This window comes from Heteronotia binoei, chromosome 5 (genome assembly GCF_032191835.1).
Source record: "Heteronotia binoei isolate CCM8104 ecotype False Entrance Well chromosome 5, APGP_CSIRO_Hbin_v1, whole genome shotgun sequence".
NCBI lineage: Eukaryota > Metazoa > Chordata > Lepidosauria > Squamata > Gekkonidae > Heteronotia > Heteronotia binoei.
The window spans coordinates 40,615,468-40,639,980 of NC_083227.1; the positions used below are offsets into that span (position 1 = coordinate 40,615,468).

General features: G+C 43.3%; 1 protein-coding gene across 1 annotated transcript; it reads left to right on the forward strand.

Moving 5' to 3' along the window:
- LOC132572340 (zinc finger protein RFP-like) lies at positions 1-23,813 on the forward strand. Its single transcript, XM_060239260.1, has 8 exons — positions 1-446; positions 5,592-5,675; positions 8,339-8,557; positions 10,875-10,897; positions 13,936-14,042; positions 14,286-14,328; positions 14,814-14,905; positions 22,575-23,813. The coding sequence occupies exons 1-8, from the start codon at positions 33-35 to the stop codon at positions 22,697-22,699; spliced, it is 1,107 nt and encodes a 368-aa protein (XP_060095243.1). The 5' UTR covers positions 1-32; the 3' UTR covers positions 22,700-23,813.
- The last annotated feature ends 700 nt before the right edge of the window (positions 23,814-24,513 follow it).

Genomic DNA, 24,513 nt, shown 5'->3' on the forward strand with positions numbered 1-24,513 from the left:
CGAGCTTCCTTTGTTCTGTGTCGAAGAAAGTCATGGCTGCGGTTCAGCAGCTCCAATCTGAAGTCGTATGCTCGGTTTGCTTGGAGTATTTCAAAGAGCCGGTGTCTATTGCTTGCGGGCACATTTTCTGCCGCGCCTGCATCGAGCTGTGCTGGGGCGAAGCGGAGGGAAACGTTTTATGTCCTCAATGCCGAGAAATTATCCAGGAAAAAACCTTCAGACCCAATAGGGAGTTGGGGAATATCGCGGAGCTGCTGAAATGTCTGAAATTGGACGCAGCAATAGAAGCCTCGCCGGTAGTAAAAGGAGTCTGTCTGAGACACCAGGAGCCCCTAAAACTTTTCTGCCAGGAGGACGAGTCCCCCATCTGCGTCATCTGCAGGGAATCCCGCGACCACCGCTCTCATAAAGTACTTCCCATAGAAGAGGCTGCCCAGGATTACAGAGTAAAATACTGTTGCTCTTTGGAACTGTAGGGGAGAGAGATCGGGCGGGAAGGTGGCAACCACGCTGTTCATACGGAAAGCCATCTGGCGCTTGATTTCTTTTCCTGTTGCGGGGAAGGGAGAAGGGTTTGAGTCAAACAGATGCGAGGCGGGAGAGGAAGAATTTAGCTCCCCTCACCCCTTTGATATTAAAATTCGTCCCGTTTAGAGAAACACACAAACAGGGGTAGTACCCATCCCATCATGTCTGCTTTCGCCCTGATAGTGTGCTTAAAATGGCGACGGCTTGTTTTATTTCTGTATTTTATTTTAGTCGACTAACACCGGTAGAATGAAGCAATATAGTATGTTTTTAAAAAAATCTAAATTATATTTGGGGGGCGGGGGGAGAACCCAACTAGGTTCAAAAAATCCATTTTCATGAGGTTGTTTGTTGAGTGCATTAGGTATTTTGCTGTAATGGAAGCACCATACTGAGTTATAAATCAAGGATGGGCTATTTACTTCTTTGGCATTCTCCTGAGCTCCCAGAAGCACTTTGTGATCTAGTCCTGGAGACAGAATCTCTATATCAAATTCTGTCCTGGAAGTCTTACAAGAGACTTCTTGTAAGTTTCTTGTGCCCCTGCTTGTCTGCTGTGGCCCAGCCAATGAGACACACTCTGAGAATGCCGTGTTTATTTTTTTTTTTTTTTTTTTTTTTTTTAAGAATTTTACATTTTATTGAGATAGAAAAGAACAATACATAGACAAGAGAAAGAAAAAGAACAAATATACACCAACAAGCAACACATACAAATAGTACATAGCCTAATGAAAAGCTAGGCCATAGACAAAATACAAGCATCCATTCCCCCTTACCCAACCAAGCACACTGGGGGGGAGGAGAGGTTTCGATAAAATAAGAACAAGTTTTCTAATTATAATTTCACAATTATTTCAACTGTACTTTACATAAGGTAGTTTAAAACTAAACATTAACCTTTTCCTTAGATAGTATTTATGGCATGTTTTAATATAGTTACTCCGTGTCAAATCCTTTACTTTTAGCCCATTTGTACACAGGATCCCATTCCTCCTGACACTTCTGCACATTTCCATTTCTTAATCTTGTGGACATTAGGTCGGCCTCAGCGGTTTCTAATAGTTTATTTATAAACTCTTCTCTGTTCGGGGTTTTCTCACCTTTCCAATACTTGGCATATAGTATTCTGGCAATTGTAATTATATACATTAGCAATTTCAACTTTGTTACCGGCACTTTCTGCCTGCAAATGTTCAAGAGATATAGTTCCGGCACATGGGTAATTTGTGTTTCTAAAATTTTTTGAGTCCAGATGTTAATTTGCACCCAATACTTTCTAGCTGATTTGCATTGCCACCATATGTGGAATAAAGAGCCTTTAACTTCTCGACATTTCCAGCACTTGTTTGAATATGTGGGGTAGATTTTTGCCAATCTATTAGGTGTAAGATACCACCTGTAAACCATTTTATATAAATTTTCTTTAAGATCTGCTGGTCTTATCAGCTTTAAATTCTGTTTCCATAATCTCTCCCATTCCTCTAAATCTATGTTATAGCCAAAGTCTTGGAGCCAACGGATCCATGTCTCCTTCACCACTTCGTCACTCATCTTAATTTGTAGCAGCCAATCATACACCTTGGAGATCATTTTCTGCTTAGATTCTATAATCAAATCTAACTCAATTTGTGTGTTCACAAAACCTTTTTCTTTATCAGCCCGAAATCTTGATCTTAGTTGACACTGAAGCCACCAACTTAACTTGCCAATCTCTTCTTCAATCAGTTCGTTTTTATCATTCAATAAATATGCATAGTCCTGTGGGCTGTCCCAGTTATACAGATTGGGGTGAGTCAAAGCTTCAATCGGAGATATCCACTTGGGAGTATAGAAATATTGTAGCTTGATATCACTCCAAATCTTGTACAAGGATCTTCTTATTTCATGCCTAAGGAAATGACCCGTTTTTGCAGGAGCATGGTACCACATATAGTTGTGCCACCCTTCACCCAGGCCAGCGCCTTCAATGATCAACAGTCTCTTATTGTCCAGTTTACACCAATCTCTTAGCCACGCCATGCCACATGCTTTATAGTATAGGTTCCAATCTGGGAGAGCTAGGCCGCCTCTTAACTTACTGTCTTGTAAAACTTTCAGTTTAATTCTAGCCTTCTTGCCCTGCCAGATAAAAGTCTTAGACATGGTATTAAGTTGTTGAAAAAAAATTTTGGGTATCATAATTGGTATTGTCTGAAACAAGAACAGGACTCTCGGGAGGATATTCATCTTGATTGTTGCAATTCTGCCCAAAAGTGAAATCTGAAGATCTTTCCAATTGGTTAAGTCATGACGAATCGATTTTAATATTTTTTCATAATTGTCTCTATACAAAGTCCTTAGATCATTTGTAAGATGAATTCCCAAATACTTAATTTTTTTCTCATGTTTGAATCCTGACAGTTCCTCAAGTAACCGGATCTGGTCCTCAGTCATATTCTTGGATAGAATTTTAGTCTTTGCAGCGTTCAACTTAAAGCCAGAGACTTCGCCAAATTCTCTTATTTGTTGTTTCAAAAGAGGTATCGAAGAAACAGGTTGTTGCTGAGTATTGGCCAATAGTTGTTTTTGAAATTCTGCCAATTGTTCATTAGTTTTTTTAACCTGATACATCAAATCAGTTTTCAGCCCCTCTAGGGCTTCTTGATTCTGCTTGAAACCCGCAGAAACCATATTTTGTAGTTTTTCCAAGGCATCTTGCTGAACCGGTGCTGAGCCTGCTGACCCTGTTGGGCCTGCTCTTACTCCTCCAGTCGGGGGGGTACCTTGCAGAAATTTTTTAATCTTTGTTTCTGTCATGGTGGTTGAGCCTCCCAAGAATCTACTCAGAATACTAAGTCTACAAAATTACTACTAAACAGTGCTAAATCCAATCACCATTCAATAACCATCAATTCACCAATAATTCTTAAATTCTTAAGTTCTTAAATTCAATTGGCAGCTTAAAGTTTCCAGGTGCCTTGAAAAAGACAGTGGGGAAGTTCAATAGAGAACACAAAGCAAGAAAGAATACCCAACCAGAGATAAAACAGATGAATCCAACAATTTAAAAAGTATTAAGTTCAGTTAAATTGTTCTACTACTCTTCAAACATTTAAACCATTCACTTAGGCCAGAAGATTAAACACAAAGCTCCCCAAGTTGCCCCCCAAAATCACTGTCTTATCTTAACGGTTCTTTCTTCCTTCTTCTGCCTTCTCTCTTCCCTTCTTTCTTCTCTCTTCACTGCTCTATTTATGCCCTTGTTTGATAGATTAGCACTGTTCTCAGCCCTAGCCAATTGATACTTCAAAGTTCTGATAAAAAATAGTTCAATAAGAGCAGCCTTGATAAGTTGGTACTTCAGGGCTCCAAAGGTAGTTCATAAAAGCAGGAGTACAGTTCATAAAAGCAAGAGTACAGTTCAGAAGAGGCAAACAAAGTTCCCAAAGTAACTTGGAGAGAGTAAACTGTAATCCAATAGGCACCCAAGATCTTCAATAGAGTGTAGCCACAGCTATAGCTGCTAAAAGCTACAGCTCTACCCTTTTAAACAGCTTGCAGTTAACTCAGAAACCCATAAACGCAGATCAGACGGAAGAGGGAAAGTTCCAAGGTGGCTAAGCAAAAGGCATTTTATAATCCAAAAAGCACCCAAAATCTTCAATAGAGTGTAGCCACAGCCATAGCTGCTAAAAACTACCACTCTACCCTTTCAGCCAGCCTGCAGTTGGCTCTAGAGCGCAGAAACACAGGGAACAAAGCTGATCCTTGCCACAAATAATAATAAAATCTGTCTGGAAAGAAGCCGATCTTCAGTAACAATTGCTTAGAGAGGGGAAGGGGAACCAAGAACGGAGGAGTCCAAAAAGAGTCAGAGTCAAGGTGGGGAAAGTTTCACACAAAATACCGTTCAGATTCCGGCCGGTTCCTGCACTTTCTAAACTTCCGCCTCAGTCCCTCTTCGGCTCGAATCGGCCATTGCACCTCGCCCTCCGTCTCTCCCCCGATCGCCCCCACCAAATCCAGCAGGAAAAAGGAAAATAACCCAACAAACTCAGTTCGTCTCACCCCCAGTTTGCTTCTTCCCCCTCCAAAAAAGAACGTTTTAGAGCCACTCGTTCACCACGCCGCTCAGCCGATCCACCAAAAGTTAAGAAAAACAACTACGTGCCTCGCTCTCGCCCGAGCACCCGCACTCCGCCATTTGCCGCCGCACACTCACCAACTCCACCTCACTCCCACTACTTCAAACAAAACCGCTCACCGGCGGGCTTCTTTTAAGTTCTTCTTCCGCGGCTTGCAAGGGAACCTGACGCTACGAGGAATGAAGATCCAGATATAGGAAAGCACCTTTCTAGGTAAGCTGAAAGGAGTTTACGCTTCCTCTCCTCTCCCCTTTCCGGCGGCACAGCTGGGCACATCAGTGTTGGTTGGGAAACGGTCAAAGGGGAAGCCAGTCCTGGGGGAGAAACCTTCGTCTCTCCCTCACATCCAGCAGCTCCCCGGACTTCGGAGCGTCTCAGACAGCTCCGTAAGGGGTGTCCACAAATAGTGGGCCCCCTCAATCTCCCACCAAACAGAACACCCTCCCCGCGCACTGAGAAGGAGTCCGCTTCACTCCGCCATTGCCGGAAGTCTCCGAGAATGCCGTGTTTAGAACTTGTATTTATTTCTGTCACTTATAGACTCAAGGTGCAGGGTGACTACCTGGTGATGGGGGGGGGGGGACACACAGAATTTAGCAATGTTTACTTAGTTTCATTATGGAAACATCTAGAGATTCATTCGCTTATGATTTAAGACTAAGTCCTGTGGAACTAGCTGCCTGAAGAGATGCATGCCTTGTGGGACCTTCCTAGGTTCCACAGAGCATGCAAGGCCGCTTTTGGATGATTGTGATCCACCAGGCAGGTGGTGTACTTCAGCTGTGTAGGGTTGCCCAGCTACAGACAAACACCCGTCTGTAATCCAGACTGATTGAGCCTGCACTGTGGCAGGACCAGGTGATCTTGTTCCCCATCCCCATGCCTTTCCACACACATTCCAAAGGGACCAGCCTCCTGTTCTTTCTCTTTCTTTAGGAACAAATCCAATGTGAACTCCAGAAACTGAAGAGTGTGAGAGAGAATCTCATGCAAGATCCATTTACTATGAAAGAGCACCTGGTGAGTTTTCTTCTTTTTCTGTAGCAATTGTACAGGAAAATGTCACATCCATATATTAGCTCTACTGAGAGTTTTGTTTGTTTTTATTTTGGGATGGAGTCGTGGAAGGAATGCTTTGATGCCTTTAAAGGGGAGGGGGAGGAATGCTTTGATGAGACCTGGAGGAGGGCAAAAATATGAGGACAGAGCCTTGGTCAGCAACCCATTTTCTCTGTAGGGAACACATTTTGAAAGGAACAAAGACAGAGAGCGTTTTCACACAGCCTAAGTATTCCGGTATGGCAGCTGGTCAGTTACTGAACAGTAACGGGTTTCTGCTGGCATTTCAGACAGACTCGATTCAGTAACTGGCTGCTACTGGAATACTGATACCTTTTCACACAGTCCCACGGCTGTCCTGGTAGTGAGGTAGCGCTTGAGTCATTATTAACAAAAATCAGCTTCTTTCATTTTTCAACCCCTCCTTCCGGGTTGAAATTGCTATGGGACGCTGTGTGAAATGTCCCGTAGTGATTCTGGGAGTGCTGTTTTCGTGCCCTTTTTTGCCTGCCGGCCTGTGATCTCTAACTTTTTTGGTGGGGGGGAGGTCGGGCTTGGATCGCTATAGCACTATAGTGCAATAGCGATGTTTCAAAACAGCATCCCCATAGGGATGCCTGGGCTCCATTGAGCTAACTAAGATCGCTGTGGCTGACACTTTGTAACAAGTGCCCCATTGGATACACAGTTCAAGTGGGAGATCAGGGCACCAGGCATTGGTCTGTCACCTGTTACTATCACTTCCTTGCCCACACAGGAATCACGGGACTGTGATTGGTTTGTAGGTGACTCTGAGGCACATTTATGGGGGGGGGGGCTGTTGCCACCTGGAGAGGGGTTGCCCATAGGGCAGCAGGTTTCGGTGGAAAAACAGACCAACAGTGATTAGTGAGACAGACGTTGCTAACCCAGCCTGATGTGCACCCATCCATGCTCACAGGCTATTGGCTGGAAAGTGACTTGTGCCAAGCTGCAGCAGGTATAAATATTAGGGGGGGGAGCCACAGACCACATTCAGATTGCCAGGCATTGTAAACTCTCTTCCCACTTGAACTGTGTATCCAATCCTATGGTGGTACTGTTTTGAAACATCGCTATAGTGATCTTAGCCCAATGTTAAAAAAAAAAAAGCCAGAGATCGTGCGTCGGCAGGCAAAAAAGGGAGTGGAAATGACCAGCGCTCGTGGAAGGGAAATAAAAGCGGAAAAGTGTGAAATGGCTCGCTTCAATCACAGAACCCTACCGGGGGAAAAAAATGTGTCTGAAAACTCCCATCCCTGTCCCGGATTATTCCAGGCCGGCACAATACCGGCTCCCTTCTGGTTCCCACTGGTAAATGTAAAAAGGGCCAGAAATTGTCAACCGGTTTTTGGAGGGATGCCTCCTTCTTCCAGATTTCAATGACTAGGCAGAGACATGTGGTTCAGAGAAACAGCTTTAATTTTCACTTTTGCAAAAGTGGAGAGGAAGACCAAGTACAATGCTGTCTCCCTCTGGCTAATTCGTGGTCAAGCCTGAGCTTTTATCAATCCCCGACGTCACAGATCCCTCCCTTCCCCTGTGGCAAACAGCCAATCGAACGCAGGGGTTACAGTCTAGCTCATCCCCGTCCGCTATCTCAGGCTATGACCATATCAAATACAAACATCCTACAACCATATAAGGTAAACATCCTACAGCATCGTTTTCCCTTGTTTTATTTTATTAAGTACAAAGTTCTAAACCTAATATAACTCTACAACTACTACCTGCCCTAATGGCCTACTTGTCAGAATTATATCAACTTGGCTCACTAAAATTCTAAAAATGCTTTTTACTCAATATATTTTAAACTTAACTCATAAAGAATAGAAAGCAATTAAAACAGATCTTTAGCTCTCATTTCAGAGTTGCTATGAAGCTTCAAGAGGAAATGGCACTCGCCACAAACCACAGACAAAGGCCGGAAATTGCCAGCAGAGAAATAGGTACACAGTTTTAAAGGTCAGAGGAGCAGTTGGCGTCTCTGCTAGTTACTCATTTATCCCTTTTGCTCCTGCTAAATATTGATTCTGCCTTGTTTCCTAGCAAGCCTTAAAGCAAATGAGAAGCATTTTTATTTACCTTAGATTAAATAGGGCTAAGATCTATAAAGGAACAGTGAGCAACAGATGTTAGCAAACTATTAATAAGTCTGCAATAGGAAGCGGTTGCCCATAAACCGCAATAGGAAAGTAACTTGCAGAGCAGCTCAAATGTCAGGCCAGGTGTGCTATGTTTGCGGAAAGCATGGGGGGGTCCTTTTTCTTCTAAGTCTTATCTTGTTTTATATGTTTGAACATGGTTGAGTCAAGAAGAAGGTGGGGGCTCTCTGACTCCTAGTAGCTGAACAAACTTCTATAAAAAAAACTGCTTACCCGCAAACCACAGGTGGGAGGGGGACTTCTTGCTGCCTCATCTAGTGCTGAATATATGTTTTATATAAAGGATCATAATTGAATAAATGAACATTCTCATTATTAATTTCCTAACAGAAACATAAAGAAATGTTGGCTTTCCTTATAGACTTGTGTCTCCAAGAACTGAGATCATGGCATTTAGCTTACCATTGATCTTCCTACAATTTGTCCTTTTTGGGGTATCAGGAAAAGATTGACATTGAAAGAGATACAGTTGAGAAGGAGTTTGACCAACTACATCAGTTTGAGCAGGAGCAGAAGTGTCTCTTTCTGGACCAGCTGAAAGAGCTGCAGAAGGAGTTGGAGGATGAACAGAAGTCAAAGGCTGAGAATGCTGATCATCTGAATACTCTGATTGGAGACATGGAGAAGATATGCCAGAAGTCAGACAATGAATTCCTGCAGGTAAAAACTTAGAAATTTGTCTGCTAAATGATGAATCATCTAGACCCAAATCTCAGAATTTCTAATTTTATGTAGGCATTAATTCACACCCGCCTTGTTTTTACTGTTTTGGTAGTAAAGGGCTAGTGGTATTTTCTGAGCAAGATGGAAGGTTAAAGGGCTTTGCAGCATCCTTTGTGCTCCAAATCCTCTTCATTCCAACTTTCCTGTCCCTATTCCCTAGAAGTATTGCACTGGCTTTCCCTCCTTCAGGAGCTTGGCTTCCTGCTCTCCAGTGTCCCCACTAATCTTTCTTCCTTCCCAGCCACTGTCTTTCTGCTAGTTGTGTATCTGTTGAGCTGCCTCCCTATCTCTGTGTTGTCTCTGTTGTAGGTTTCAGCTGCTTTTAGCAGTGCTTGTTTTTAAAAAAAATGCAAAAAAGAAAGAAAACTAGCATTTAAGATGTTCTCAGTGTTGTTGCTTAGCAAATAAGACTTTCATAGAAAGATAAAATTATTACTTTAAAGAAAAACAGGCAAGGTTAAGGAATCCTTTTCTTTTCCTTTGTTCACCTACTGTAACTCCAATATAATATGTTTCTTTAGACCAAGCAGAGGTTGCCTTTTTGAAAGCCCAAATGCCAGACAAAAATGCTACCTGGAGCCAAAAGGAATGGTGTGGTATCAGTATTTTCATCAGTATTAATAAATGAACATTTACCTGTGATGATGTAGATTTTGTGAACAAAAAAAGGGGGGGAGGATACAAGGATTGTGTTTGGCTCAACACATTGCAGGGGTTGCATATAGATTTGTTTATTTCTTTGTTTGATTTACATGGTCAGTAAGGACAAAACTATATTTTATAGCTGAACTTGGACATTCAAAATGCTGTGAGGGCCTAATCCTGATTAAGGCTGAAGCACTGTAGAACTAGGTGTTCTGCCCCCCCCGTGCCTTTTCAGGTACCCAAACCGCGCATTTTCAGCACTTGAAAAAGAGGGAGAGGATGCAAGCCATCAAGCCCTCCCGGAATTTTTAAATAGCCAATTTCAGCTCTAAAATAGCATCTAGAGTCTGTAGGTCATGCCCATGGACACTGTAAGATCTAATTGGGTCCTAAGACATTTCTGTCTCAAAGAGCATTTTTGGGAAGTTTTTATACATATGTTTATGTTTGTGATGTGAAAAGTTTTGTGGAAGATGCTTGTAATGGGAATATTATTAGGTACTGTTGGGGAACTGCTTTTTATATTCTCTTATAATTACACAGACACCTTCCCTTACCACTGTTTCTCAAAACAAAACTTTCTCCCAGCATCTAATACATGAGACACAAAGTCACTGTTCCACACACAACTAAGACTTTATTTTTCAGCGATCTCTAAAGACAGCCTATTCAGGATGCTTGTAAAGGAAGCAAAACAATTTCCTGTTATAGATAACAAAGCTTTCACAGTATGCTCTTATAATTAGAAACTCTTAAAATTTCTATTCTTATAGTTAGAACAATTTCAAGTTTTAATAACAAGTCTCGCACGCTCTATTTTTCTAAGTTAGAAAGTCTTTTATACAATTTAATACCTCTAGATTCTAAATTAGATGCTTAAGCATGTCAGAAGTTTCTAAGCTCCCAATATCTCTCTTCTCTAAGTTCTATCAACTCACTCTTGTTAAAGATCTTTGACCAAAATGGCTGACCTCCCCAGAGCAGCCTTGTTGGCTCTCTAAGGAGACAGCAAGGAGATGGGAAAATTTTAAAGCTTTTATAGTCTCTGCCATGAGAACTTTTCTCTCGTCTCATGAGACCCCTTTCTTCACATGCTTATCTCTGATAAATATCTTGCCTGCTAATGTCACTTTGACATTTTTCTCACCACCTGCTAGTGCAAATGGTCTCCCATGTTGGCTGATGTCCATCTTCCTTAGATCTCAAACTAAGCTCAGATAAAGTCCAGTGAGAAATTTTTTGCTATCAAGAGTTTCCCATCTTTTGTTAAGCAAAACATCCTCAGTTAAACCCTTTTCTGACCTAGAATCTCTTCTGGCAGCTAAATTTTACAAGCTTGTAGGCAACAAGTGATTTTAAGTGCTTCAAACACTGTATGAATAGCCTGCAAATTTTAAGGATTGTTCTCATAAAGGGGCTAACTTAGAATTTTTCCGCAACTGGTACCTTGGGCTCTTAGGAGGAAACGTGAGTTATTAACAACTTTACCTATTAAATAGATTTTAGAACATGTCAAGTAAGAGTAGCCTAAGCACATTTATGTATTGTTGACTGATCAATAATTACTGTAACTATTTGTCTCCCACCTCCCCCTTTTCTTTCTTTCTAGGATATTAAAAACACCTTGAGCAGGTACGTGGCTCATTCAGCATCACCCTAGCAAGAAACAACAGGAAATGGTTGGTGGATACTTGGGAGTGAGGATTTGGGTTTAGATCCTCTGCACTGAAGTAAATCACGTGTGGAAGCAGCCTTAACCTGTGACAAAGTAAAGCAGATGCAGCACGCCATATATTTTGCCAGTTTTCCTCTTCTGTTTTCAACTGAGGATTTAAAGAAATGAATGGAAGATGAATGATTTCTTCATAACTGTTCACTATGCCTAATGTGTGTTCTAAATGTTTAAAAATTGCTTGTGTCAGAAATGTAGAAGTTGTACAACAGCAGTTAAGAAGCACTTATTGATACAGAATGAACACTTTCCTGGCTTTCAGGAAACTTTGGGTTTCTCTGAGTCACAGTAGGGTTTTAAGGGCCACTAAAGGAATTGTATAAGAGCCCGGTGGCCCAGAGTGGTAAAGCTGCAGTACTGCAGTCGGAGCCCTCTGCTCACGACCTGAGTTCGATCCCAGTAGAAGCTGGTCCAGGTTGACTCAGCCTTCCATCCTTCTGAGGTTGGTAAAATGTGTACCCAACTTGCTGGGGGAAAAGTGTAGATGACTGGGGAAGGCAATGGCAAACCACCCCGTAAAAAGTCTGCCGTGAAAACGTTGTGAAAGCAACGTCACCCCAGAGTTGAAAACGACTGGTGCTTACACAGGTGACTACCTCTCTAAAGGAATTGTGAAACATTAGCAGAACTAGGCAAGTGAAATGACGAGTTCACAGCACTACGGATGGAAAGGATGGAGGCATTGACTGCCATTTCCTATTAAAACCAGATATTTACTTATTTAAAGGCCTGTTTCTAGTCCTGAAAAATATCTTGGCATAAGTCAGTTCTTCAGCTGGGAAGTGCACCTTCTGATCTCACCTGGTTACACCCCTTCCCAATTAGCTTTTGGATTATGGTCTAGGTTTTAGCCAATTAATTGCTTCAGAGTTTTTCCTTCCTGTAGGGGGGTGGGGGGTGGGCTCCCTCTGGGAATCCTACCCCCCCAGGGAAAGTGCATGCGCAATACATAGCCTCTCCTCTCCCGGTGTAGTGAACGCCGCGTGGTCACTGTCTGGCTATGCCTGGCAGATGGTCACTGCAATGGCCTCTCCTGCATTACTGCATCCGTAGCAACACCTTCTCGCTGGTCCCCCCCGTTTTCACAGAGTTTGCTACGTCATGGTGCGACCGAATTGTCCGGCGGTATAACCGGATGGGCAGGCTGGGCCCACCAACTTCGTCAGCCTAAGAGAAGGAAAACTCTAACATCAAACCCGGGCAGATAGAGCTCGTTAATGTAACACCTACCACCTGGAGGACTCACTGCCGGCGTCCCGGCTTACTGGGCCATGGCAGATGACCCCCAGGTGAAAGGGTGGAGCCAGTACCGCGCACACTGCGCTTCACCTAAAAAATTCCTCTGCGCAGGCCTGAAGGGCATATCCACACACACAACCCACAACGCATCAAGTCCTGCAGCGATAGGCAAGGGGCGAAACGGCAGGTGGAAGGTGCCACTGGAAGCCGCAGTCCCGATCCTGCATGTAGGCGGTTCAGGATATTGGTCGCCTGATGCTAACCCGGAGACGAAAGCATCTTTCGGCAGCACCCTGAACGACCAAGCAGCCTTATCTAGGGACAGCACTGCTTGCTCCACACGGAGAGGGGCCTAGAAAAGGTGGCCTACTACAGGACCAACCCTAAATCAGACTTTTCCCTGCAGCCGCTGTGGCCGGACCTGCCTGTCCCACATTGGTCTTGTCAGCCACCAGCGAGCCTGCAGCAAACGTGGACTATTGCACCCTTCTTAAATCTTCGTTCGCGAAGCCAAGCCGAGAGAGAGAGAGAGGGGCTAGCTAGTTCCCTTTTATGATTTGTCCCCTCTTATGGTTTTGATCTCTGGGATTTTAGACTTAATTGTTCTGTTTTCTTATTTATCGCATTTAAAAACAATGTAAGCAAAGGAATTTAAGAAGAATGTAAGCAAGGAGCTCAGGTCAGGTGGTTTTCCCATCTTCACTAGCATTTCAAAGTTAACTTGCACCAGTCATATGCAAGTCACAATGCTGGTCTTCTTTGGCAGTTTAACATTCAGCATGCAAGGCAGGGGTAGAAAAGACAAGTGTAAGAATAGAAAAGGAGAATAGCACTGCTGGAAGGCTGTGGCAGCAAAGGTAATCATGTTCAAGAAGAAGAGTTGGTTTTTATACTCCACTTTTCTCTAGCCTAAGGAGTCTCAAAGTGGTTTACAGCCACATTCCCTTCCTCTCCATGCAACAGGCATCTTGTGAGATAGCTGGGGCTGAGAGAAACTGTGATTGACCCAAGCTCACCCAGCAGGCTTCATGTGGAGGAGGAGTGCGGAATCAAACCTGGTTCTCCAGATTAGAGTCTGCCACTCTTAGCCACATAGTGGCTCTAAGAAAGAGAAAGTCTGGAAAGACTTCAGCAGGAGGTTCAAAGGGAAAAAGAAGTGCCTTGACCAAAATAAAAGCAGGGTGGGTGGAGGACTATTCCAGACATTCTGCCTTGGTGTTTGCATGTGTGCAGAGAACAGGTTGTGAGGTGGATCCCCCACAGCCACCAAACAAAACCCTACTTCTGCCTTGCTGCTGCCTGACTTTGTGCTCCATTGCAGCCGAGCATTCTGCCTAAAGCATAGGAGGCCACTGTAAGCAAAAGCAGAGTGAAACAGAACTTGGGGTCCAGGGAGGCATGTGGGAAGGCTCCTTTCTGTGACAACAACAATAGGAGAAAGAGGGTTCTGTTCTTACTCTTCATACAACATAGAGGTAGGGGAAACAGGACTGCACTCTTAAGTCATGGTGTGGCACAGGAGGTCAGTGAAGGAGAAGCATGTGGGCAGATGGCAGCATCTTGGAGAGGAAGGGGAGATGAACAATGAGGTGGGGAAGGGTCACTTGGATATCTATCTTCCACTGGCATTTAACTGCTTTGAATCTGTGTTGAATTATACATTCTAATGAGAATTACATTCCAAAATCTTATCTTCTAGGTCCAGGGATTTCCAGAGGCCTGTGAGCACCTCCAGCCTTACACAAAAACTTGCTGCATTTTCTCAGAAGACGGCTGCTCTAAAAGTGGCACTGAAGAATGTCAAAGGTGGGAGTTTTGGGTGGTTCCTTGTACTGTTGGAATGTGCAGGAATTAGATGATAGACTTTGAAGTAACCAGCCATTGAATTGAGTATGTACCATTGTTCAGTAGCCTCATGTTACAGCCACAGTTACACTGAGAACACCCCAAAGTTGTGTGAGATCTTTTTTCAGTCTGTATTTAGATGTAGTTACATAAATTTTGACGTTCATAAAAGATGCCAAATCTCAATTTTTTCCCCCTCTCCAGGAACATTCACATCTCAGCTGAAGAAAAATGAAAGGCAGCAGATGTAAGTTTTATAACAAATATAATTGAGTTTCCTGTCATAGGATCACCTTCCCAGAGAATCTTTGGAAAACTGGCATTCTCAAGTCTATGCCATCGTACATTAAAAGATTCATAGCACTGTGAATGCATTTTGAGCTCTGTTCTTAAATTGCTTCCATATAACAGGGCTTCTCTGTGGAAGTCCTATAGCTTCTGCATTTTTTCTACACTTCACTTGATAGCCCCCCCATATCCTCACCACCACCAAAGGACCTTTTCAACCCCCCCCCCCCCAAAATGGTAATTGACATATACCCATAGCATTAACCCAAGGCAGCAATTGTCAGCTACAACTGTATGTCGTTACCAAATATAATTTACATATCGCTATAGCATAACACACTGGGACTTCTCTATATGTTACCATTTAGATTTACATAATACTTTGTGAACAGCTGTACAGAAGAAGAAAAAACATAAAGCCTTTTTCTTTTCTGATTCTTACAGGAAAAAGCCCAAGATGTTTTCTGAGCTCCGGGCTGTCTCTGAAGCAGTTGTTGCAGTTGATCTGGATGCAGCTGATGCAGTTGATCTCAAAGGTGGTGAGGAAGACAGCCCATGCTGCTATCATTTTGCAAAATGTGCAAAACAGAAATGTTCAGGAGGGCATTTTTACAATGGGTTTAGAGCAGCAGTATAATGGACCATCTCAGGAGATTGCTGCAATAAGGGATGTTATTGTAGTCTATGGTACTTGCCATACCTGATTCCCCCTCTTGGCATACAGGTGCCACCCCCACCAAACATCTCAGGCAGAGGTGGCTGGCGTCCCTGCCCTGTCACGGAACTCTCCTGGAGAGCTGTGGAGGTAGTCGCAGTGGGACGAACTTCCTGGCAGGGTAGTGTTGACCACTTGGGCACCCCAGCACCAGCCTGCTTCTCCCCCTTAAGAAGCACCACCTGGTGGTGCTTCCGCAGGTGGTTCCGCATCCCCCCCTGGAGTCAGGTGGGCAGAGTCCTGCCCACAATTGATCCAGGCCCTGCACAGCTGGCACTGCGCCATAGCGTGGATCCTCCGTAAGTCAGAAATTCTTCCACACGTTGGAGGTGTATGGATGCCCAAGCTGACCAGCAGCTTGGGTGTCTGGATCCACTTCCTGTGAGGTGCTTGGGGCAGACACATCATGTCTCGGGGTGGCAGGAGGGGCTGGCCGCCGGGGGGGAAGTGGGCGGAGATGGAGGCACCTTTTTTTTAATTTTTTTATTTATTTATTTAAGATTTATATCCCGCCCTTCCCACAAGTGGCTCAGGGCGGCTTCCAATAGTAGATCCAACAAAATTACAATAATTAAACATATAAAGGGATCCGTATTTAAACCAGATAAAACAGATAAAACCTTAGTTATTAATACACATTAATAAAGACACCTTGTGAGTCTCTATTTCTTCCCTCTCCACCCCATGCAGCCTCCCCTCCTGGCCATCCCCTGAAGGACTGCTGGTGCCTGAAGGAGCGGAAGGAGGAGGCTGGTCCTCCTCAACCAGCTTCTCCTCCAGCTCCTGCACGACACTCTCCTTGGGATGATCATTTTGGACAGAAAACTGTCCCCAAAGCTCATCGCCAAGGAAGGCTGCTCTTGCTGCTCCTCCTCCGGCTGCTGAGGCCGAGCAACATCAGCTGGAGGAGAGACTGCCGGAGTAGCAGATCCCTGCTCAGTGCCAGATCCTAATGGCACCTCTGCTGGGGGCGCCCCAGCAGCAGCAGCCTCGATGAAGGGCCCAAAGTGGGCCTTCTTCATCACACTCTGGCCAGAAGTCGGAGTGCTGGAAGGCGGCTGTGGAGTGGCCCTACGCACAGGTGGGGGAGAACCTGGGTCCTCCCCCTCCCCTCCACCCCTCTAGTCTTCTCCTTGGCCTTGCCCTCAAGGCCCCTCTTCTGCTGCCTGTCACTCATGTCACCCTTGGCCAGTCTCACACAACCTGAACTGAGAGTGGGGTTTTTTACAAACCTAACTTACTATACTGTACCCTGAACCAACAGGTGCCCTGACTTCTTTTTAAAAACCCTCCCACCAAAACTTGTTTGTTTGTTTTTTTGGGTCCCTAACCTGTCCTCCTTTGGGTTGAGGTAGTAGTCTGGTAAAGTTTAGGGGACTAGGTGATCCTGCCTCTACCTGGCTACAGTTTTAAAAAGGCTACTTTGAGATGAAGGCAATCCTTGTTATATATTCCTAGTTAAACTTCTCCTAATTAGATCCTGGGACAAACCAGATTTCCTTGCAAACTAGAAATCAGGTGGTTTACCCTATGGAAATCTAAGGATGCACCGGCTTTCAGTGGCTTGAAAGCAAGATGCACTGCAACCCTAGTCTCTTTAAAAGGGAGCCTGATGTGGCCTAGTAGTCATGCTGCCTTTTATGAGAAACCTAAAATCTTTTTAAATTGCCCCTATCTGGCCTAGTTGAATTTTGAAAGAAGATAAAGCCCTAAACTGGATTAATGTTTTTTAATTTCAAAAAAAAATCCCTAAAAGCACCCTTATTAGTGGGGCAGCCTATTTAGTGGCCCTAGCCAAACTGAAAGCACCCTCAGACTCCAAAAATAACTATAAAAACATGAAAGTGACCCACCCCACACAGCCCACACACCAACCCCCTCACACCAACTAGAGGTAATTAAAAAAAAACAAAACGTGACAGAAAGAAACTTAACTTTTAAAACACCCCCCCCCCAAAAAAAAAACAGAACCAGGAAAAGGGACAATAGGACAGGAAGGATGCAAAACCAACAGCAACAGATCCAAACAAATCCAACTGAGAAAAAGCCAACAAACTCAACTGTTAATAAACTGACCTTTTTAACAATGAAAAAAACCTCAGGTCAAATCAGTCAACACCCCCCCTCCCCCAAACCAGAACCAGGAAAAAGGACAACAGGACAGGATGCAAAACCAACAACAACAGATCCAAACAAATCACTGAGAAAAGGCCAACAAACTCAACTGTTGAAAAACTGACCTTTTTAACAATAAAAATTAGGCCATACAGCCCCTCCCCAAGAACCAGAACCAGAAGAGAAAAGGAACAACAGCAGCAACAAATCAAATAGAATCCTTTTAAAACAGTAAAAAACTGGACTTTTAACAATACAGGAACTTTACCAACCCCTCCCCCTCAAAAAACCTTCACCTTAACCCCAAGAAATCCAAGCCACCCAAATCAGGAAAAGTAAAAGGACACTGCACTTTTAAAAGTTCTCTCACTAAAGTAAGATATAGACAAATTGGCAACTCCCCCACCCCCAGCCGAACCCCCTAACCCCAAATAAGCTACCCAGTACCCACCCACCCAAATCTAGATAAACTCTGAGTCTTAAAAAGTCCTTTTACTTTTATCCTAACTAAAATAAAAACAAGAACAGTCTTACCTTAGATGTCTTGTCTTCTGCAGGCAGGTTAGGCAAGGCTGAGAGAGAGCAGCTGAGGCCAAGGGCCAGCGTAGTACAATCTCTCACACCAACACAGCAGCAATGGAATGAGTCCAGCCGGGCAGACTCCTTAAAAAGGTTCTCTGGCCCTACACAAAGCAGTTTCAAAAAATACCACTGCTCTGTGATTGGCCAGAGAGCAGTGTTTACTTGGATACCCAAGTAAACAAGAGAACAACAATGTTGCTGATGGCTGGGGGATTAGCCCAGCCATCAGCTACAACAGCCCTGCAAAGCATGCATTTGCAATGCATTTTGTAAATGCATGCTTTGGATTGGCTGCTGGGGCTCCTCTTCCCCTCCCCCTCCCTCCCTGATCCCAGGGAGGCTATGGGAGAGGCGGAAAAAGGCTTCCAAAGGCGGGAAAGGAGGCAAGCAGCTTCCCCGAGGCTGCAGAAGCTCCTTTCCCGCCTTTTCTATTGACTTCCGAATACTTAGTGTAATGCCTGTAAATTGGATTCGGAAGTATATGACGCTATATTCTTTCGAATCGGGGTATTCGGATGTCTATTCAGTTCTGCCGAACTGAATGCACACCCCTAGTTATAACCAGCCTTTGTTTCATCTTGTCCCTGGAGCAATGTTCTGTTTATGCCCACCCTTTAGATGTGGTGCACATGTATGAAAGACGCTCTTGTGTGAGGATCTATTTAACTCCCTAATCTGTATTCTCACCCCCACCCCCCATGAGTCTTGTTTTTCTATGTCATGGGGAAATTGATTAGGAGAGAAATGGAGACTTGCAGACAACACGCTATCAGCTTACCGCAGTTGCCTCTAAAAACTAACATTTTAAACTAGTTGCAATAGTACAAAGTCTGAGACCAGCAGGACTCTCCATCTAAAGTAGTTGCAGTTACTTTGCTGGATTTTTAAAATTGTTGATGATTGTGTTCCAGAAGCCAAAAAAAGACCTTTTCAGTCAATCAGATGTGTTTATAGTAATCTTACCTAACATTGTTAAATTAGATTATTTATTACAATTAAAAGATAATGTTCCTCAGGAAGAAGCACCAGATCAGCCCCACTTCGAGTGTGTGTTGAAATCAGCTGACTTTAGCAGAGTTGGAGTCCAGTGGCACCTTTAAGACCGACAAAATTTTATTCAGCATATTTTGTGTGCCCACATACTTCCTCAGCTACACTGAAATGGAAGTTAACAGTTCATATATAGAGACAGATGCCTCTGCGTAGGTGTGGGTGCACATGAAAGCTCATACCTTAAGTAAAGTTTTTTTGGCCTTAAGGTGCCACTGGACTCTTTGTTCTATTGCTTCAGACCAACACAGCTGCTCATCTGGAGCTGAGTTTAGCAGTCACTCTCAACCAAACCTCAGTCAAAATAGGCTCAACTACGACAGGTTTTACATGTTTCTTTAACAGCACCCTGACAGATCCAAATAGGCAGCCATGTCGGTCTGAAGTAGTAGAACAAAATAGGAGTCAATTGCACCTTTAAGACCAACTTAGTTTTATTCAGAACGTAAGCTTTCATGTGCATGCACACTTCAGCAAAGGCAGATAAATGGTACTATCAAAAAAAAAAGGAGGGAGCGGGGTTTTGGCCAGAAGTAATAACAGAAATAAAAATACACAAGAGAAGCCGCAACCACTCAGAAAAAGCCCACAATAACTATAAGCATTCCTTGCAACACACTCTTAAAGTCCTCTTGTTTAAGGTCTCTTATACATATGAATTACTCTGTCTGTCGTACAGTTGAAATTAAACAGTCCTCCACAGTGACAAGACCCCAGTATTTCTTTGGTCCATTACAACAGTGTCAAGGTCGGTGTATCCGTCCAGAGAAAGTAGCAATAATCCACAGTCTTCTTAATCAAAAGTTTACATCAATTAAAGAGCAAAATAATTGCAGTGCCAGAAGATAACTGCAGTGGCAGGAACGTTTTCAGCATCAGTGGCCGCCTTCAACTGGATATTTCAACAGTTATTTCATAGATATAGCCATCTGCTACAAAGCAATACAGACCAATGAAAAATGCACTTAAGTCATTGTAACAAATAACAATTTTTTCAGACCCTCACAATTTACTTACATTTTCATACCTGAAGGGCTTGCACAAGTTCACCACACCAGTCAAACAACCATATGCAAGGCTGGCCATACTGCTATCAATCAGAACTTGCTGAAAATTACATGCAGCTGTCACAATTATAAGTCCCTTAAATGGACAGTACCTAACTACAGTAAAAAGGAAGGACATTTATAAATAGCAAGATAAATCAAATTCATGATATAATCCAGCAGGCTCTGAAGTTTTTTAAGCGAAAGGTCCAATAACACTCCCTTTTTAAAAGTTCTGTCTGTATATCTGTCACGCTGAATAGGTGTTGATGGATTTTTTCAGTCACAACAAATTTAAAATCATGGTACATATGGCCATTCTGCCCAAATTGATTCACCAGTGGTGCACCAGTGATATTCCTCTTCAAACAAGATTTATGCTCCCCAGTTCTAATCCTCACTGGGTGGGAAATCGACCTCACATATATCTTGGGATACCCACAAATGGAACTGGCAGAAATCCTGTCCCAAGGCTCCTGGGCGTTTGCAGGTTGCACTGACAGATCACAAGTAAAGCTGTCGCTATCACTGCATGCACATGAGAAGGTCAACCATGGTGTTCAGCCACCTCTGTTAAGCAGCTTGCAGGGGCCATGCTAGAACAAGAGCAGACTCTGTTCATAGTGTTGCAGACTGAGCTGGTGGGTCATGCTCTTCTGTGAATGTGGTCCATCCTGACCTCTGTCCCTGTTGGAGAGCTGTCAGCAAAGAGATGCGGGAGATGGAAATACAGTTGCAGCTGTTGAGAAAGGATAAATATGGCTTTTGAACAGCATGGCTGTTTTGTGTTGGAAGTGGGGAAACAGGATCCCTAAGCTACCTTTGAGGTCAAGGGCAATATTCTGTGGTGAGGGAAGAGCTGGGAAGCAGCAGCTGAAAGTCACCAGTTGGGCTAGGCTGTCAGTTGCTCTGATAAACTTACTGGCCTTCACCCCATTGCCTACTGATCTTGAGTTGTCCACAGGGCACTTGTTGATTGCAGCACACAAAACTCCCTTAATTTCTACTTTGTAAATTATTGGAACCCATACTCCAAGTTTTGATTGGCCCAGGCAAGGGGCTCCCAAACAAGAAGGAAAGCCCATAAATTAGGCTAGGCAGCCTGGGGTACAGTTGGATGTCAGGATTCCAGTATTGGGAGACAAGCTGCTGTACAACTCCCATGTTAGGGCACTGATGGGAGGTCTCAAACCTTTAGTCTATAACCAAACAGAAGGCCAGTGGCACCTTAAAGACTGACAACATTTCGGAGGAGGAGAAGAGGGTTTTTAATACTATGCCTTTCACTAACTGAAGGAGTCTCGGAGCGGCTTACCTTCTCCTCACAACAGATACTCTGTTAAGTAAGTGGGGTGAGAGAGCTCTGAGAACTGTGATGGACCTAAGGTCACCCAGCTGGCTGCATGCGGAGGAGTGGGGAATCAAACCTCGTTCTCCAGATCAGAGTCTGCCACTCTTAACCACTGCACCAAACTGGCTATTTAGTCCTGGATAAGGTTTGGTGAGTCAGAGCTCACTTCCTCATTTCCCCCTTGATGAGTCTCAGTGAGAAAGCAGACTGTAAATGAAATAATGCAATAGAAAGAGAGAAAACAATTTCCCTCAACTTTATCCAGAAAATTACAGAAGTGAAGGGAGGAAAGGGGAAGAGTTGGGAAAAGAGAGGCTTGATGCCATAGATTAGGTAACTTTCTCTCTTGTCATCAACTTGAATCCCTTGGGAAGTTAAGGGATGGTGAGAGAGGTTAGAGGTTCTAGTCAACAGTGAAAATTAACAAAACTACCATAAAGAAGGTTTAATAACAAAATTAAGGAAAAGGCAGCCTGAAGCCTTAGAGAATATATAGTATGATACAACATGTTAAGAATAATCCATTAAATTTAGAAATTTAGCAAGGAAATCTATGCCTTGGTTTAAGTCAGGATGGCAGAAAGTGTTTAATTTCTGATTCACTGCTTTCATGTTATATATTCCATTTGAAGTCTCTCTTTTTTGTAGAAAAATATTTTTATGATCTGCAGTATGTTCAGGAAGGTCAAAATGTTCACCCACTGGTTTCTAAATATTGTAATTTCTCATGTCACATTTGTGTTCACTGATTCTTTCACATCCATTTGTCCAATGGAGATAGCAGGAGGATACTGTTTTGCACACGATGGCATATATTAAATTGGATAATGTACAAGTGGAAATGTAGCTAATGTTATTAGATCCTGTCACAATATTACCTGAGATATGTGGGGACAAAGGTGGCATCTAGATCTTTTGCAGGGTTTGTTTCCTGGATCTTTCTCTTGCTGTGTTGGGAGGGCTATTGTTAATAAAAAGCTGTCTTGAGTTGGGGAGCTGTCTCTAAGTGAGGAAAGGTCTGGGACTCAAAGTCTTTTGCAAATGAGTAAGGTAGAAATCTTTTGAATGAACGAATGCCTGGTCTACATGTTAGTTGCTAGAAATCTCTTTCTCTTCAGTCTCACCTGTTGGGGTTTTTGTGTGTGTATGTGTGGAATCTCAAAATGAGTGAAAACTCTCTTTATGTATTATGGGCCTCTGGCTTACTCATTTTCAAGAGTCTGATCTCGTCCACTAAAATCATTATGGGAACCATAGAAAAATCCACCTCCTCCCCACCCTCCCTTCCATACATAAGGTCAGGGCTACAGCTGTTTTCTAATCCATCTACTTTTCAATCTTTGCAGGACCATATATGAATTATGTCAAACCCCCATCTGCGCATCCTGTCAAATTCCCATTTGGGCATCCTGCCAACCCCCCACCCGGGCATCCTGCCAGCCTGAACAAAATACATGGATTCTTCAAATAAGATCTGTAATTAAAGGAGTTTTGTATAAAGGGCATGCAATGAAGATCATCAATCGCAAATCATAATTTTGTGCCCAAGACACCCAAAGGAGAGTCCATAGATAAAGGTGGACACAGCATGGTTCTGAAGCAAGCTAATACCTCTAAAGACCAGGATCACTTAAAGCAATTGACAAATTTATGAAACCATCAAAGAAGTCCCGGGTTGCTATGCCGAGGCAAGCAATGGCAAACCGCATCTGAACGTATCTTGCCTTGAAAGCCCCATGAGGGGTTGCTATAAGTCAGATGTGCCTTGACAGCACTTTCTACTACAACCAAGCCATCTAAGAAGAAATAGTATGGGCTGCCATGATGACAGGGATTAAGGAAATCGGTGCAGCTTTTATGAAAACCCGCTGGATGGCGGAGAAGCACTGCACAGTTGCAGGAGCCCCATCAAGCAGTTTATGGCATGTCACTCAGAAGGCAAGGTAGAAGGGGCTGCAGTTCAGTAGCAGAGCCTCTGCTTGGTGTGCAGAAGATCACAAGCTCAATTTTCGGCATCTCCAGTTAAAAAAACAAGACAATAGGTCTTGTGAATGGCCTCTGCCTGAGACCCTGGAAAGCCACTAGTAGTCTTGCATAGACGATACCTGGATGGACCCATGGTCTGATATAATATAAGGCAGCTTGATGCATGTTCATGACACTTATAAAAATTTTACAGTTATTGATGGACCTAGGTTTGGTTTTGGAAATTTATAATAAAATTTCCAATACTTAACAAGGGTCTCGGGATGGGGAAAGAATGCAGACCACAGATGGCAAGTCTGGGCTGCTCACCAGGGGAGAAAATAGAATCAAAAGAATATATTGTAGGGAATGTTATGATTCTGTAAAGTAATTTCTTGTTTCAAGGCAAACTGAATAGTTGATCTGTTAAGCTTTTACCATTCTGTCAGACCAAACTCTTGTTCAGTTGCACAGTCAAGGTCTCTACGTGCTAATAAAAGAACAAAGAGAAAAGCAGGTTAAGACCTGTTGTAGTTTAGATATTAACTGAATAAATAAGCAAATTAGTTTAATGTTTACTAAGCTTCCTGTGCATTAAAGCTTTGGTTTTTTCCTTCCAGAATCTGTCCCCTTGTGTTTACCACTGGCTTGTACATAAGGGGATCTCCCTATTCAGATAACAGTATCTCATTCACTCTCCTTCCTTGATACCTTTACTGTGAAAAACAACATATATAGAAGTGATATTTTAAACAAGATTAAACAAGTTAATAAAATACCTCAAGAAATACTGCTTCAAATAGAAGACCTTGAAGATCATAATCATGGCATGAATTTGTGGGGTATCAGATTGGGATTGAGTGGGAATTTCAGTTTTTCAGTCCCTTTTTGCCTAACTTCCTCATCTTCCGTTGATTGATTACATAAATTTTGGCTTTAGTGCCCTTATTTCATTGTCCTTTAATTGTATGACCGTGTTCTATTGCACTACTCACTGGCATTATACTGGTCTTCACTGCATTGTTTGTATGATTCTGTAATCCTCCTTGAGGCTTGAGAAAGGCAGACAATAAAAGAAGTAAATAAAATTGCACTCTTGTTAGCTTAACTCGCACACCCAACTTTCCACTTTTGACCGTCAGGGCAGTGGTTTACCTAACCAAATAAGCCCTATTTGTCTCTCTCTGGTAATGTATTAGATCCAAGCGGGCAGCCATGTTGGTCTAAAGCAGTTGAGCAAAGCAGGAGTCAAGTTGCACCTTTAAGACCAACCAATTTTTATTTAGAACGTAAGCTTTCGTGTGCTCTTAAACACACTTC

Bases quoted from the DNA above. Each gene is read 5' to 3' on its own strand.
- LOC132572340 (XM_060239260.1), top strand. From the start codon at position 33: ATGGCTGCGGTTCAGCAGCTCCAATCTGAAGTCGTATGCTCGGTTTGC. The intron at 8,558-10,874 runs GTAAAAACTTAG...CTTTCTTTCTAG, and splicing joins CAGACAATGAATTCCTGCAG to GATATTAAAAACACCTTGAG. The intron at 14,043-14,285 runs GTGGGAGTTTTG...CCCCCTCTCCAG, and splicing joins GGCACTGAAGAATGTCAAAG to GAACATTCACATCTCAGCTG.